Genomic DNA, 17,581 nt, shown 5'->3' on the forward strand with positions numbered 1-17,581 from the left:
TTTCCTCTAGAGTAAATCCAATTATAAAAACACTCCTGATGGTAAACAAACTTTGATCCAACAGAGAAATCTGTCTTAAAACTAGACAAAAACACGCATCTGTGTGTTATTTTCATATTACGTGAATACAATGGAATTGTAAAAGGTTTCGTTTTAATCAACATCTCCAAGCTAGATCTCAGCAGTTTATATGTACATATATGATTTTCTTTGATGCCAGTACATCTTCACTGCCAAATTTACCTTATACAAACAAGTTGACAAATCTTAACTTTTATTCAAAATAAAAGCTCAATTTTGCAATGAAATAATACAAAACTAAAAGGTATCAAATTTAGGATGTGTCATTGCCGTTGTGAATGGCTAATTCTTAACCACTTTGAATATTACTAGGCACTCTGGTGTGGAAAAAAGTGAGCAGTGTTGGTATTTAAAAGCAGATTGAGACCAAGTGAGAGGTGAGCTGTTACTGAAAAACAGCAGGCACAGTGAGTGCATAGTGGAATAGCTAAAAAATCACCAAGGTAAGAATGTGAGTTGAAACAAAAGTAAATAAAAATTAGTTTGAATGTAAAAAGTCTTGTACTTCACTCTTGGGACCTATGATACATTCAGAAATCCTCAAAAGAATTAGAGGCTCATAATCAATTAGTATTTTGCCTATATTTCGCATTATTTACAGATGCCTGATTAAAAATGCGCACCATCTGCAAAGTCTCATCACAAATAATAGATAAGGCAAAGCTCAGCACCAATTCTCCTTCAAGATGCTTCCAAAAGCGGATCATAGATTCATCCTGAAATTTTACTCTACTTATGAAAAAAAACATTGCACGACAAGCAATAATCAATTCCCATGAGTGTCTGCAAGTATGACAGAATCTGAAAGGCTTCCACAGAAGTTCCCCTGTCCCTGGCTTATCAGTTATTTCATTGTAGGATTTGGCTCGAGCCAAAAGCTTCGTAACAGTTCACAAAGCCACTTTCAACAATAAAACTCATTTCTGTATTGCATGGTAAGGCAATATTGTTTTGTTCTTGAGCTCTGCGAGCTTGAAATCCAGCTCTGAGACTGACAGCAAGAATTCAGCCTGCAAAAAGACAGATGCTACAGGTCTCAGATGTTGTTCTTGCAAAGATGTCATTCTCTTTTGAGTACCTTTATGTCCTTATACCTCTAACTGCTAGTCATCAGTGAATGTTTCTCTAGAGGGAATAACCTTAGAAAAAGAAAGCTTCTTTTCCACTTCAGGTTAAAAAAAAAAAAAAAAAAAAAAAAAAGAAGTGAACAATCCTACAGAACTGCTTGAATAGTAACAGCACAGGTTACTTCCTTTAATGCATGCTTATAAAGTAAAAATTACAAAGAATGAGCTAGAAACAGTTCTCAGCTCACTATGACTTTTACTGGGGAAAAAAACAACACAAGAGTTTATAACAATCCTATCCACCATATTATATAGGTGCTATTTTCTACTTTTTAAACATCTAATTATGGTTCTACCTGTGTTACCGTGATAGTATTTTGCGTTAAGTGAATGATATGAGAAGCTGCATGCAACATCATAATAAAGACAGTTTCTGTTATGTCTTAATTTGTAATAGAAATCCTCCTTTGTTCAGTACAACTACTGCTAATTTGTATTTAAAGGTGCTGGTTACCCGAGGAACTCAAAGTACTTTTACAAATGAGAAATAAACACATCTTACAAGCCGAGTTTGTCTGCAGATTTGTTACAACTTTTAAGGGCAGTAATGTAGCATGGCACTAAGCGGATAAATGAGTTGCCCACAGCAAATATGCAAGCAACAGGGGGGACAAGAATTGTGTTCTGGTCTTGATCTTAAATCATGAAATTGTTTTGCTATGCAACTCCCATTTGCTTTTCAGTACATGCTTAAGAAAGATATCAAAAGACCAAAACTCCTTGAAATTTGGTTGTACATTGTTTCTTTTTCTGTGGAGAACTGAGGAAATTCAGGAAAATTACAAAATGCAAGTTTAAGAAATAAGGCAGCTGGACACTAATTTGTATATTAACACCAATAATAAAATCTACTATAATCCATTGCTTTCTCTTATTTTTTTTTAGTGTTTTCTTTGAAGGGAAGAAAAGCTGTCCCAATACCACATGTATCATCTGTCTTATAAATGTCACATCTTTTCACAGCATTTGCTGTCCTGCTGGCCTAACCACCAATCTGGACAGTAGTACAAAACAGCAGGCATATTGTTAAATCTTTGATAATAAAGCTTTATCTTGTAGACATGGGATTAAAGTTCTGAGCTGCACCATACTGCCAGGATTTTGGAGAAAGAGAGATGTAGATAATAGCCCACGTAATCTCCTCACCTACTTGTAAATAGCTTAACCTTACCACAAAACAACAGGCATTCCCAATTTAAGTACACATGGCTAAATTTTGCATGAGCACATAAACAGTTTTCAGAACAGCAGTGTCCTTTAGCAAAGCATAGCTGGCTAAGGGAAGCCAGGAAGGCAATTAATGAAGTGTTAATTTAACTTGTTTCGCCTTTAAGCAGAGAAAACTGGTACTTCTTTAGATTCAAAGTTTAAGGAGTCAGGATGTAAATCATTTTAACACAAAGGAGAGAAAAATGTCAAACTCATATCAAAAAATAAATAGGCAATACAAATTATTTTCTTCATTTAAAGAAGCCTACAGAGTCTGATCAGTCTCTGTTTTTGAAACTCCTTCAAACATTCGGCATTGAAAGAAACACATTTGAAGAACCTGTCAAATACTCTCAGTGAAATTACTTTCCATACTAATAAGCATTAACACGCTTTCTCCAAAACAGCCACATTTGGACCCGTTTCAAACTGTTCCCAAGAAGTCACAGCCTCTGGAACTACTGCTTGCTCTTGGCAGTTGAGTTGCAGATTCTGCACAAAATACACTCTCCTATATGGGAAAGAGAACCACAGAAATCAAGCACAGAGGGTCTGCATTGCATGCAGCAACACCAAGTTCACTGCGATACCTCTAGCATGCATTACACATGTATTTTCCAACCAAGTTTTTAATACCAAAAAAAGGTTTTGCTAAAATACTTCCTCCTTAGAAAAAGCTAAATAAATGTGCACTGCATTAGAAATTTTCAAAAAGGATCTGGATGGAAAAGCGAGAAAAAAACAGTATTCCTGAAATCAAATGTAAGCTAAAAAACTACTGTCTGATAAACCTGCATTTAGATCAAGATTCTGTGTTAAATTATGTGCAACCTGTACATCCTCCAAACATACTTCTACATCTACAATACTTTCAGATGGCTATAAAGCTCACTATTTGGTTCTATTTTCACAAATACCATGAAACCAAAAAAAAAAATACAAATCATACCACCCAAATAAAATGAATACTAAGGACTTATGATACATGGAACTATTGAGAAATGTGTGTAACATTTTCTTCTTTAAAAGTTAAACATTTGTTCAATGTCCAAACTAAAGGCCAACTAACAATACTGTTGGTTGAACGCTCTGTTATTTCTTAAGAAAAAAGCATTTGCAAACAGAATACATTATGAGAGAGTAATATTTCATTATATCGAAATATTTAAATCAAGCTCAATGCATCAGCTGCTGACAGACCGTCTTAAAAGGCCACTGTCTAGTTGAAATTCTGCTGCCTTAACAGACTTTAGTTTTACTACATTTTTCACCTTTGCATGAAAAATACAGTTTATTTATACCCATATAAAGGAATAGCTAGGGAAGCAGACATATCCACAATTTCCAAAGGTGAAAAGTATCCATGTACAGAGGATTCACACAAAGCATATGAATTCCATTTTGTGATTTCTAGCAGCAAACAACACAGTTATTTTTTCAAGAAAGTCTTTCAAAATTTCTATAATTCAGTATGGTTATAATCATTAATCTCTTTATGAATTCATCCACATGTTCTCAATTGTCTATAGTGATTCCTATATGGAGTATTTTTACTGCTACTTTGCAGTACGTGATCTTGAGAAGTGGCAATAATAGAATAGGACGAGTCTAACAAATATGAGTGGCAATCATAATGAAGATAATAAGGGGGAAAGCTTATCAGCAATAATTAGACCTACAAACCCATGAAGTGCAAACTGCATGATAACTAGGAAAAGCTTTTGTTAAAAAGTTTAAGTGACCTGAAATTCTATTATTACATTTGAAAACTTCTATTCCCTTATCATTTAGATATGTTTTCATCCTCACATTAGAACAGTATAAGACGATGAATAGCAACGTTTATTTGTATTTAACAGTAAGCTCTACGGTATACTTTAGGTACAATCTCCCACTTAGGGAATTGTATTGACTCTGATTTTGGCAACCGTTTCATAGGGGAAAAATGCCATGTGGAAAAAGTATGACAAATGCTGAAAACGTACTGCACTGGACATAAGCCCTAATGTTAAATTTGTTAGTTTAAAGCTAATTGTACACCTCTAAATTGTAGTTCTCCAACATGTCTGTTAACAGTCAGAGAAACAGCTGAAGTTTGATACTGGCTTCCATCACAAAAACTGTATGCTGAAAAATTAAAAATCTGCTACTTTTATTTGTATGGGTCAAAGACCCAACAGGCAAATTCTTAGTTTCATTTATAAGATGTCTAAATAAAATCTGTCATATGCCTACCTATTTCATTTACACCTCTGCCTACAGAAAAACTCAAACTTTCTAACTAAAAGTCCTCCACGATATTCACCCCAACCCATCTTTATTGGTATGACCTGGCTGGTGGGTGGACTACACGCTCCTGCCCTTGGCAGAAATGGGACTGTCCTAATGGTGCCTTGCCATATGCTTCACAGATGGAAAAAGGCACACGGCTGCAGGCAGGTTTTGCAGCTGCAGCACCAAGATCTGGAAGCTCTCTCTGAGCAGCAATACAACACGTGAAAATGATGGTAAAAGTGGAACCTGGCTCCTTGCAGGTCTCTGTGCTCTTTGTGCATTGCCTACAGAATGAGGGCTCCCATGAACATGCTGAAGAAGCTTCTGCTTACTGCTAAATGACTGCATATGTTCTCTTAAAACTACTTTGCTTCAGAGTCTTTTGGGACATTTGTACTGATTCAACAAATAGAATGTTTTTCATATTTTTCAGAATATTAGCATATAAACATGAACAAACAGCAGATTTTTTTTTTTTTGTTCGTTTCAGGCAATGTAAAGTTTCTGTTAAATTTTCAAAGTGCTTTAGTCATTCATGCTAACAAGCAAGGCATTAAATTGGAAGGATGTAGTCTGAAAACATAGCTTAAGCTAACACCCAATAGCAACCAAAACTTTGAAAATGTTTTCCAATAGTTCATAGAAAGGCAGGCTTTGTATTTGAGTCATGAATGGAGCAAAGCAAAGGTGCTTCACAGCCTTAAGAACAGCAGGAAATGGAATATAATAGCATTAGCTCTACTGCTTTGCTTCTTCAGGAAACAACAGTAAATCTACTTCACATGTTGCACTTGTTTATAAAAACATCAGTAAGTAACTTATAGCAATTTTTTAACATGCTCTCATGGCAGGAATGAATGAAAACTATATCAACCGCATTCCCAAAATGTGAGCCTTTGTGTTTAAAATAATTTTATTCCTGTTTATGTTAAATTTCACACAGTGCTTAAAAGAATATGTCACTAATTGCAAATATAGTACATCTCACTATCTGTAAACAGCTGATCTTAATTTGAGGTCTGAGCTCTGGCAGAAGATGATCATTTGGTAGTCCTCCAAGTCACAAACACTTTGGTCAAGAGGTCAGTATAATTACACCGTTATTTAAATGCTTCATTACAGACTGAGTAGTATTTTTCATTCTCCCAGCAGTTCCTACTGAGCTGCTCACTGTAGCACTAATTCACAATCACTCATCAGTGGAACTGGCTAGACTTGCAGGAAGTGCATTCTGCATGGCTTACAGGGAATGTGGGAATTTTGTTCTTTTTCACGAGCAAAGATAGGCTATTAAGAGCACATTTTTTCCTAAGTGTTCTTTCCTAGCACTTTACACCTGTCCCATAACATATAATGGACACTACAGATCTAAAACCAAACACTATATTTGTTAAATTCAAATAATTAGAATATTAAAATACATTTACAAAGAAATGATGACAATGGTACACAACAGAGTATCTCAGGCTTGGTTGTTCTTGTACTAAAAATGTCGCTAACTCTGCTCTGACAGACAGCACAAACGGGCCTCTAAATGTAGACAAACTACAGTCAGAGATCAGGGAGAAAAAAGCATGCTTTTCCAGCTATCAGTTTTTGCCGGTATTCTGTTCAGTCACTACTTTGTTGTTTTTTTTTTTTTTTTCCTCAAGGATTAGATATTTCAACCCTTCTGTTCTCATGTGCATAAAGAGGAATTCCTCTAATCCATAAGAATTTGGATTTAGTTTGTAGAAGCCCTTTCAGACAGCAGTATCTCAGAACTCTTCACTTTAAAAGTAGTCAGACTACAGTGAATTAGAAGCCGTTAGAAAGAAAATGTAAGGGATCTTCCACTAGAGATCTCTACATATCAACTTTAAAAGATATCTACTTCCTCTTTTATAAAAGGTAACCTCTTCTGTTTAATTGTTTTCTCTTTTCTCATTTTGTACAATTGAGGATGCCATTGTTCAAACATATCATGGCTAGAATAAAAGTCACAAAGTTTGAAAACCAGAAGTAGAGTGGAAATGTCTTTCACTTTCCATGGCAGCACAGAGTAGAGCATGCTTTTTCTTTGAAGTTTACCATTGGACTATGAGAAGAAGCAGTAATGAAGCAGCAGATGTGAAATAAATATTCTAGTGATACCAAATGACCAATGAAGGACTGCTGATACTTACTTAAAAGGAACCCGTGAAATTGCATTCAGGTTGGTGGGAGAAGTCACTGCTTGAAGAACATGTTCAAGAGCCGTCAGTCCTCCTGCAGCCCGAAATGCTATTTGATCTGCTGTGTTCTAGACAAACACAAACACAGAAGAAAACCAATAGAAATTAATAAAATTCCTGGATATGACAGATGACTGGAAGACTAGTGTCCTGAGTTTTCGTATCAGTGTAGGAAATCCTTAATATGTGTGTTTATCATGTTGAGAACTTCTGAAAAAGAGCAGTGAAATGCCTGTGCACAAGCAAGAGTATTCTTTAGAAGGCACAGGAGTTGAATTTCCCCACATTACTTTATCAAAGACAACACATCCATACTATGTACTATATAAAGATAACACTTATAAATGAACACTGTAAGAATTTTCAGTAATGAAAGAATTAGGGATTTCAATGAAGTTAATCTTTACCTATTACTGTTATTTTTGTAGCTATACTTCAATGCTTTTCCTATGTTTTAATGAATACGGACAGTCTCTAGATGGGTATTTCCTCTTTCTTACAAACTTTTTTGAAAGGAGACAACCACCAGACTTGTTCCCTGATTTGTTCTACGTGTGCATAAAATCACTTGGACAGGTCACATTAAAACGTGAGTGCCATCATTACCCTGATGATACCGGGTTTCATATTTCACAGCATGTGGACTCCACAAATTCAGTCCTTGCTCTGGCAGAAAGCCTGACAGCATCACCAAGCAGAGTGTTATTTCATCCTTAAACCTTTAGTTTTGTACGGTATTTTGCTAAAACACCAACTATACTTTGCAACCCCCAAGTCTACATTGTAAAGAACTTCCTTTACTACTAGCTTTCTATCAAGCTGAAGTGAGTTTGTAATTTCTCCCAGTTTAGCATCATTCAGCTTTAATCCCTATTATTCTCCTCTCTAGATTACTTAATCAGCATTTTGACATTTAGCTATCGTGGAAATAAATCCCTAAGTATGCTCATGAAAGGGGTGGGGGTGGAACTTAAATAAGAGGAAGAAACAAACTGGAAGCAAAGCTGGGAAGGATCCTTGAGCAAACTGTTCACCACGCTTACAGAGGTCTGTAAAACTGCCACCCAGAGATTAGGAGCATGCTACTGATCTCACTGGCTTTTGGCATGCTATCAAACATATTTATCTCCAAGGATCCTTTCTGGATGGAGAAACCCAAGAGCTTTTAGCCCATTTATTGAAACACAATGCCGACTACAGAAATAGCTGCTGGCACATGGTGCTTCTGAGTACGTGCCAGTACGCATGCGCCACGCTGGCACCCTTCTGCCAACAGCCCCTGCTGCAGGGACAGCTCCTCTGCCTGGCCTTGGGTCAGCACAGGTGATGGGAACTGCTGGGAAAGCATGCCCCAGCCACAGAAGAGCAGAGTCACCTGAATATTACATCACTGATGTTTTCAGAGTGAATGCTGTGTGACTGTGCCATCTGAGAAAACAGTGAAAAATGCACAGGCAACTCCTCAGGTACCCACGATACGAGACCTCAGGTAGAAGACGAGCTGTGTGTAAGGAAAGAACAATATTAAATCACCCAAGGGCTGAAAAATATTGCCATACTGTCCTGAAATATAGCAGCCAAATAAATTCAACATGTTTTTAAGACATCTGAATTAATTTCTACTTGAGATGGTTTTCAAATTTTGAAGTATTTACACATTCATCTGAAGAAATCTTTCTTAAAGCATAACCACATGAGAGCAGGGTATCTTATCCAATTTGTTTCTAAAATTAACCTACATCCTTCAAAATACGATCCAAATTCACTTGATGTTCTGTAGTGTTAAAGCTTTACGTTAGCTGATGCGTAGTAAAACATTAGAAGTAGGCTGAGGCATAGAAGTTACTCAAAGCCCTTGCTCAATAATATTCTTTTTTAAATTGTATGCAGAAACCGAAACCTGTTACTAATTGATGCTCACTTATCATTCTCTGTTGCTTTGTATTACCCACTGACCTGTATGAATAAATCAAAGATTTCAGTGTGTCTGAATGAAAGACCCGTTTGGGTAATTACAACTTTTACTTTCGTAGCAGCAAAAACACCAAGCAGATCAGGCACCACATGAATATGAAAAATGACAGATCCTGTCGCGAGATAACGTTAACTCCCTGCCTGGAAGAGCACAAACCAGCATGGCACATTTTTGCTGCCTGAGAGAATTCTCCAGACTTCCAACCTATTCTCTTGAATTACTTAGCTAGATGCTTATGAAACTGTTTCATAATTTCACTATAGAAACTGTTCCTTCAGAGTGGCCACACAGTTAGACCAGGAAGCTTATTCAGCAAAGGCAGTCAATACAGTGAGGTTTATGTGTGTTGAACATTAGAAAAGATATTTAAGTTTGGTTTTCAAACAGTGAAACTGCTTTGCCTTGCTCATGCATACTTTCACAAATACGTAACTATTTTAAACAACATTTTAAGACAACCTGATTGCACGTATAAAAGGATTTCAAAGCTCTAAAGCTACCTTGTCATGCAGGAGAACAGGGGCAAAAGAACGTGTAGGGAAAAAAAAAAGATTATTACTGTCATCTAAGCATTTCTAAACAGAGAGAGGAGAATACACAAAAGCCATGCAGATGCCACCTAAATTTGTCTTAACCATTAAAAAAATAGCATTGGAGATGTAGTAGTCGGAACAGATGATGCTGCACCCAAAACTAATACAAGAAAAAAAAAGTTGTTTTCTTTGCTTTTCAGAAGTCTGCATCATTGTAAAATACAGTAGTCTTGTTTGCACAGGAGGAAAGCCAACACAGCTAACGTGATATTAAGTGTGCATTTGTGATTTTTGGACTACTATACACTTGTCATTTAGAGCACGCGTTAACTAACTTCAACACAGCAGTGTATGAATCATGTAGCTCTTCAGCACAATGTAGGCACACTAATGCACACGTGGCAAACTGAACAGAAACAACAATGAACCATGTAACAATGTTAGGGATTAATTATGAACTAAGCATTTTAATAAAGTTTTAAAATTACTCTTTTCTTTTTAAAATCATGACAAACACTCAGGAAAGCTCCCTGCACACTCCCACCAAGTGCGGCTGATTTACCTGTTACAACACCTTAATGGATTTGAATTCCCCTTTTCTCCTCTCCTATGGCTTGAGTGACAACTGACTAATAGGATTACAGGCTCCATTCCAATAATACAGCTCAGCAACATGCCAGCAAAAAATGACAGCCTAAACCTGAATTACATGGCCTGGGAATCCATCCAATTATTAACTAAAGTAACTGTTATTACCTAACCTAATCAAAGGAGAAGCAGCTGTTAATCTTTGGTGGCCTGCAGTGTAGTAGCGGTCAGACTGGATGAACTGTCTTTGTACTTGACTCCTCTACAGACAATAATTACGTCCTTTGTGATCAAGAAGGAAGGGCTTCCTAACCTTCCAGACAGAGGCAGCAGATGGGGAACAACTGTCTGTGTGTTCATTAGCAAGACAGGGTGGATTTTATCAGGGTTTGGCACCTGTGGCACCTTCAGAAGCACCGCTTACCCAATGATACCAGTAGATCTGGCAAAGTCAAGAACTAGCAGGCCAAATACAGAGCTCAAAAGAACGGTTTCATCTCATCATCTGACATTTCACAAAGAAAAATAAACACAGCAAAAACAAGTCATGAACATGTATGCCTCACAATATCCAATTACTCTGCTCAGATACACAGGCAACAGAAATACGTAAAGGGCCAGGAGTGCTATTACTTTGCTGGGGTTTGATTCATTTGTTGAGGTAGCTGGATAATATAACTGTATGCCTTCGAAATAAAATCAAAACAGGAGAAACATCTTCGAGTTATTTATACATTTCAGTGGGTATACTAAGTAACACAGAGCAAAGTAAAGTGAGCATGAATTAGTAACAGTTTTTGATGCCTACATAGAATACTCCAGGGCAGAAGAAAAGCTGAAACTGCTACCCTGCTCTGCTGTTCCCGCTTTAAACAGGCCATTGGACAAACTGGAAGGTTTATCAAACAAGCTTGGAGGCCAGAGAAACCTGTCTCAACGTGAGACAAAAAAGAAGTACAATCTATAGTATGTCAGGGAAAGTAAAAATATGACAGGATCACCGGATGGAAGCACCTGAATGGGAAGACGATTTCTGATAATCCACAGTAACAGCTGGTATTTAGAAGTCGAGACTGCATGAATTCAGATAAGAAAGTGATTTTTTTAATGCCAAGAGTAATTAACGACTACCATAATATACTTAGGATATAGTCGACACTCAATCATTTGAAGTTTTTAAATCAAACCTGATTATCTCCTAGAAAAATATGATCCTAGTTAAATCATAATTTATTAATTTGGTGAAAGAGTTATTGGGTGAAATCCAATGTCCTGTACCAAAGTACTCACTTCCATACATTTCGCCTGTTAAAGTACTCTTATTATTTAATATACAGAGAAGAACCAGAAATAATGCAGACCTTTAACATCCAAAACGATTTCATGCCAGCTTTAGCATCTCTGTTCCATGTAACTTCAGCACTTCTGTTCGAATATCAGCACCTGCATTGGAAATCTTTTCAAACTACCTTTAAAAATACTGCTGTGCAAACCACCCCACAGACAGGCATCCATAATCAATATTCTGATGTTGATTAAAAACCATTTTCCTTCATCATCCAAAAGAACGCATTCTGCTAGTCCCACCCTGTATGTCTGAATAAAAAACTAATCTGAAAAGACATTTTGAGGAGACCTAAGGAACTAAAACTGTTAAGATGGAAAATATTTGTGAATCAAACCCAAGTACTTTGAAACTTTGATTTCTATTTCTAAAGAACACACTGAACTTGTGTGACTATTCTGCATTTGTTAAACCGTTTACTGAAGGAAGAAGTAAAAACTAATTAGCAAAATGTAGTTGAAATCCATCTTTAGAGTGTTCTTTCATTTTATTGGGTGTTTGAAGATTCTTAAATGCCAGGGGCTAAGAAATACAGTCAAAGCTGCCTCAGAAAAAGAAGCCAGATAACTGAATCCTGGGCTGGATCCTCTTTTTTTTTTTTTTTTCCTCCTCCTCCCTTTAAATAAATGCATCATTGTATCTACAAGCACATGCACAATCACAGATACATTGGTCAGCATATAAAGTCTACACTCCTGCCAGTCCTCCAGGAAAAAGTGTATTTAGTAAGAATCACTAGAGAGAACATAGCAAAATAATATTTTCTACTAAAGTACCCAATTTTGTTTTCTGTAATAATTCTGTCTAGTGAAATCAGTACTACACTAGTATAATAATGCCCTGTTCACCTGAAAAATCTTAAACTGGTTTTCAAAATGAGTGACTTGACCTACAACAGAATTTCAGGCACTGTACATCAGGAGGAAAATGTAAATCTGAAACTAGGTACAGGATTCAAGTACAAGACAAGACTGGCTTAGCATCATCTGTGTACCATTATGGGGAGGCATTCATTCACATTAAGGACATCTAACAGGCATTTGTTCCAACTCCCCCTTCAAGAATTGCTCACGTGTTAAGGCACCCAAGCTCCTTCGGTTATGCTACACAATGCCACAGAAAGGAGGGCTTGAGTAGTGCTCCTTTGCACAAAGCAAAGGGCAGAGCTAGCTGATTCTGAAGCCTTAAAGATAAGCCAGCTCCTCTAATTTCCGTGTTTTCATTCCAAAACAACTGATCTCAGCATCTTCATCTAGGTGAGGATGCTCACCTAGCATCTGCTTAGATCCTGAGATGGTAGGCAGGTAAATCTGGGGTACCTTGGTACCTCCCTACATGTTCAGTACTTCCACACTCCCCTGAAGAGCTTACTGTGCAGCCTCTAAGCCATTTGGATAATACTGTTTTGGTGGTGATTTTTTTCCCTTTTATTTTGTTTTCTTTATTAATAAAGCCGTATTAACTGCAATTACATATATTTAGCATAAAGGAAGAAAAATACATAGGTACAAGAAGAAAGGCTGAAAAGAACAGCTGTTGCTACACTGCTGAAATACAACAATAAAGACTAAGCTTTGTTTTCAAATTAAATGAAAAGTTCAAAAAAAAAAAAGTCATTTACTAGTATACTTTCTATAAGCATATTATGACTGTCATATATTACAAGCTACTTAAAATCAGTCTAGGTCTGTTCTGAAGTCTGTCTTGCAAACACTAAATGTCACGTGCTTATAAGTTTAACTTCTGCCTATGCACATTCTTTAATCCATACTTCTATTTCCTAATGTTGTTCCACATTGTAAGGTAAACCATACTGAGTAGGGTTCCTTTTTGAATTACTGCATTATCCTATTGAGGAAGATGAACCTTATTCCAACAATCTTCCAAGTTCTGCAGTTTCTTTTCAGTTCAACAGTAAAATCACAGAGGGGCACTCTATTAATGACTGCGTTGATGTTGAGGACAGGGCCGTCACAATCCTGTTTGTGAACTTCCACAACCCAGTGAAAGCCAAAAAGCAAAAACAGGTGAACGTAAAACAGTGAACTCCACATTATCTGTTTAGCTGCTTTCACTCATTCTAAGGAGACTAACCAGAAATAGGCAATATTGTTTGTGAAAATAAGATGTCCTTATAAATATTAAGACAGCATCGAGCATTACAGCACTTGTGCTTATTAAAAATAAAAATGTTTACTCTATTTATAAATAACTGGACACCCAATGAGTGTATTAATTCAAAGAAAAGCAAGGATAAAGGTTCAACCAGGAACAACTGCTCCTAGATCTCTATGGATGGCTCAATTAGCTAGGACCATTTTGACAGTTCCCAAACAAATATACTAAGCACCACTTGTGATCTTCTTCTGTTCTCTCCCAGGAATTTTTTGGATAAGAAATTGTCCAGTGAATAGAAATGTTGCAGATCTCTTGCATGATAGATTCATTCTTAAATCCCTATTGCTGACATTTCATTATTGAAAACTTTTGACCACAGGAAAGCAGCAGTGACTTCAGCTGAACTATGAAAACCAGTGCAATCCAGCAAAACTAGAGATATTAAAATTAAATGGGAGGAGATAGAGAGAGGGAGCTACGGTTGTTTGTTTGAAGACCTGCAGGGCAGTCAAAAACTCTTGAATTCTCAATACAGCTTTCACGCTGATTGCCTTGGGTACTCTCTTGTAACCCCTTGGACTATTTGCCCATTACCCCATCCACACAACAGTAACAGAAGACTTCTGTGTAGATAAAAAACATGGGTTTGCAAAGTATTTCAGACGAGAACACACAACAAAGGGCATCTCTAGGTGATACAGTTTCAAGTCAGAAGTGGAATTTAAAAAAAATTGAACATGTGTGTTAACATATACCAGCAGACTAAATGAAATAAAACCTTCAGTTCTTCAAAAATATAAAAGCACAGAAAATAATTACTTTAGCCATGATCTCTATCTAAATTGGCACCTGCTCATTAGCAGAAATGCCTAGGGGATTTTCTTACCACCGAATGCTCACTGCTGTGCCTGCACTCAGTGCTAGCACTGGTACAACTGCATGGATGCCCCTACCACAGGCAGACAGATCGGGTGCAGGAAAACCCAATATGAAGAAAATAATTAACTGTGGTTATTTACTCTGGTTTTATGATATTAAAACAGATCTCTTGTCCTGCAAATGCTTAATGAAGAAATGACTGCATATGTTGGAATGTATTCTGATACAAATGGACACAGAAGAAAAAGGAGCACCAGACCGGACAGCAAAAGGCCCCAACTAGTACAGCGTTAAGTGCCTTGGAAGCTAACAACATCTAACTGCATATCAGAGATTCAGAAATCAACACAGCAGTTTTCAGTAACACACTCTGCAGAGTAAGTTACCCTCCCAATAATCTTGGAATAACAACACTGCAGAGCTTATCTGTGAACTGAACTTGCCTTGTAATACCATTTCCAGCAAACAAGTTAAAAAATAGTCTGTGGCTGACCTCTAGTAACAAGTTCCTATTTATATGTTCATCTTGAGAAAAAGGTTAATCCACAGATTACAGAAACTCTGGGCAAACAAATTATTGATGATATAAAGCTGCCTGGTCCAACTTGCACGAGGCAACACACATCTGACCTATTGACTTCTTCCTGGCAGTGACAAGGAATGTCTGCTTGGGCAGAAAATGCTGTCCTAAGAGCTCCTCCTGTGTTTGCATGCATCTTGCTCTTTGAACAACAGCCACCAGGGTGTTGATACCCTGCCCACCACCACTGCTGGTCGGATGAGTTGACATTTCTGCAACTAGAAGTAGTTTGTACCACACGGAGTTAAGATGGCTGATGCAATGTGATACACCACACTTCGGTCTCTGCACGTTGCTGAACCTTTTCACACCATGTGCTTCTGGCAACATGCTTCACTGACACTCAGAGCTCAATATTCACACATGAAAAGCTCCTAACCTCCCAATTAAAGGCTTTACAGTGCTGAATTCGTTTTGAGTAGGGTTACTTAGATCTCAGGTTTTCCATCAGTTATATCCATTTGATCTGATGCTGAGTTTGTGCTCTGGACGCAGTATTCTGTATTTTCCTAAGGACAGCTTTAGCCTTGATTTACACTTAGAGCAAAGGAAGCATAAATACAGAATTCCCTGTTATGTTCTGTGTTCACAAAATTACTAGATTTTTGTGGTAAAATACAGAGATCCAAGGGCCTGAATTCTAGTTTTAGCTGGTAAAAAAAAGACTTGTGTTTAAGTTTTAAAATTCTATCCACTTCATAAACTTTGGATTTTGACTTTAAATCATTTTTAAACTGCTGTAATTCAGCTTTAAATTTGATTGATGACTTCCCTTCCCCAGACATCACAGCAGGCTGAAACTGGCTACTGCAGGAGTATCCGAAGTTGAATACAACTTGTTGAATACAACTTATATCACTGAATACAACTTATATTCCATGGGCCACAGGCACACACATCCTGCAAAACAGGGAGCAAGACAAAGCTTATCGACTGTGCTGCCTCTTGTCCCTAACCAACCTCACCCCAATCCCTGCCAGCTGGCTGATTTAAGGAGGGTATTTTGTATCTTAAAGAAGAGACAAATAAAAGGTAAATATCCTCACTGTCAAACACCAGCAGCCAGACACTTGCACTTTTTCAATAAAGGACCTTCCAGGCCCATGAAAGAGAGCTAAGTCCACTTGCTGATTTTACACAGTAAAATCAAAGGTGGCAACTCTCAGTGCTTTCTTCTTCCTCGCTGATATAAATACAAAAAGCAAGGAACTTGCCTTTTACGCTCAGCAATTGCTGTCACTGTGATTTTGGTGAATGCCTTTAGGGCAGAAAGTAGGACTCTACTGATACAGGACTACAGAAAAAAACATTTAAGTCTCACACAAATCAGAATAAATACGGCTCTTTCAGAGGCATTATGACTAACATTAACTTAGTGTGATCTCCTGGATCAGATCACCACAAATTTCTATCTTAATTTGTTGTCCATTGCACCAAGGTAGAATGAGGCCAATACAGAAAAGGTGACTGCTTCCCTACCCTATGGCACCACAAAATAATCCGAAATATTCCCCAAATTTATCCTCATTTAGTGTTTTGAAATTTGTAGTTTACCACTTGCTACAAACACAGTATTTTTTCAAACAGAAAATAACTTGATTTTTATATTCCAAGAGCAAAGATTCAAATTATTCCAATAATTTCAGCTTCTGAATATACTACCAAGGAAAATATTTGGATGTTATAACTATGATACAATCATGAACTTTATGACACATAAAACAAAACTATTACAGATATTCGACCTGCACTGCTAGTTTTTATTGAAAATAAGAAATAAATTTAATCCAATCTTCAATACAGAACAAATAATATGTTCAGCTAAAATGAAGCTTGAAATTTTAACTTCTGATTACCTTTAAAAGTAAGAACAGCAATTGCTTTCATTAAGAACAAAGCCCCAGAACTTGGATGAAAGCAAAGAAAAAATGAAGACAGCATTTATTTTTTAAACACTGTGGCCACTAAATGCCCACTGCCCAGTGTAAAAGAAAGCTTTTTGCTGTAAGCGAATGAGCTGCGGATCACAATCTTTGTATGGCTGCGAGCCAAAAGACACATATCATGTCCCTGAGCGAAGGCAGCAGGTTACAACATGACAGCATCAATGGCCCCACAGGGTCCCGCTGCTGTGCTGCAAGGCTGGCGGAGGAGCGGGCACGGGGCTGGAGTCAGGGCACGTCTCATCCCAGTGCCCTGCATGGGCCGTGCCAGGGTCAGTGTGGCTGCGGCCCTGTGGCACTGGCCTGGCAGGAGGGCGCAGGGAATGGCTGCTCGGGTACCAGAGGCTGGCTGCCCCTCACCTGCTCTAGGGAGTAGCTTCAGGCATACATTACTCAGCTACACGCCTGTGTAACTGTAGGCATGTGCCACTTTGCTTTGTGTTCATTTTTAATATGAACACTGTGCATGTTGATTATTTTTTTTTCATATGAACACCCTAAAACGTGCAGTCAGCTTTAAAGTCCCGACAGTTTATCTCCTGTTTACCTGACTAAATATTCCATATATCAAAACCAGGAGGCCTGCTGCTCTAAGGAGCTGAGTGGGAAACAAAGCTGTGCAATTGCTAAGCCCACATGCGTAGTGCCACAGGACTGGCAGGAGCTGCTGGCAGAAAGGCCGAGGTGTGCTCTAGTGACAGGAGTACCCCCACTGA

At 37.7% G+C, this 17,581-nt stretch overlaps 1 protein-coding gene across 2 annotated transcripts in view; it reads right to left on the reverse strand.

The window, feature by feature from the left end:
* The window catches only part of SCAPER (S-phase cyclin A associated protein in the ER), a 157,812-nt gene that overhangs the window by 48,500 nt on the left and 91,731 nt on the right, over positions 1–17,581 (reverse strand). For both annotated transcript variants that reach the window (XM_032194784.1, XM_032194785.1), the window contains exon 24: positions 6,857–6,972. In XM_032194784.1, coding sequence (XP_032050675.1) covers positions 6,857–6,972 — 116 coding nt within the window. The remainder of the gene's footprint in view (positions 1–6,856; positions 6,973–17,581) is intronic.

This window comes from Aythya fuligula, chromosome 11 (genome assembly GCF_009819795.1).
Source record: "Aythya fuligula isolate bAytFul2 chromosome 11, bAytFul2.pri, whole genome shotgun sequence".
Classification (NCBI taxonomy): Eukaryota; Metazoa; Chordata; class Aves; order Anseriformes; family Anatidae; genus Aythya; species Aythya fuligula.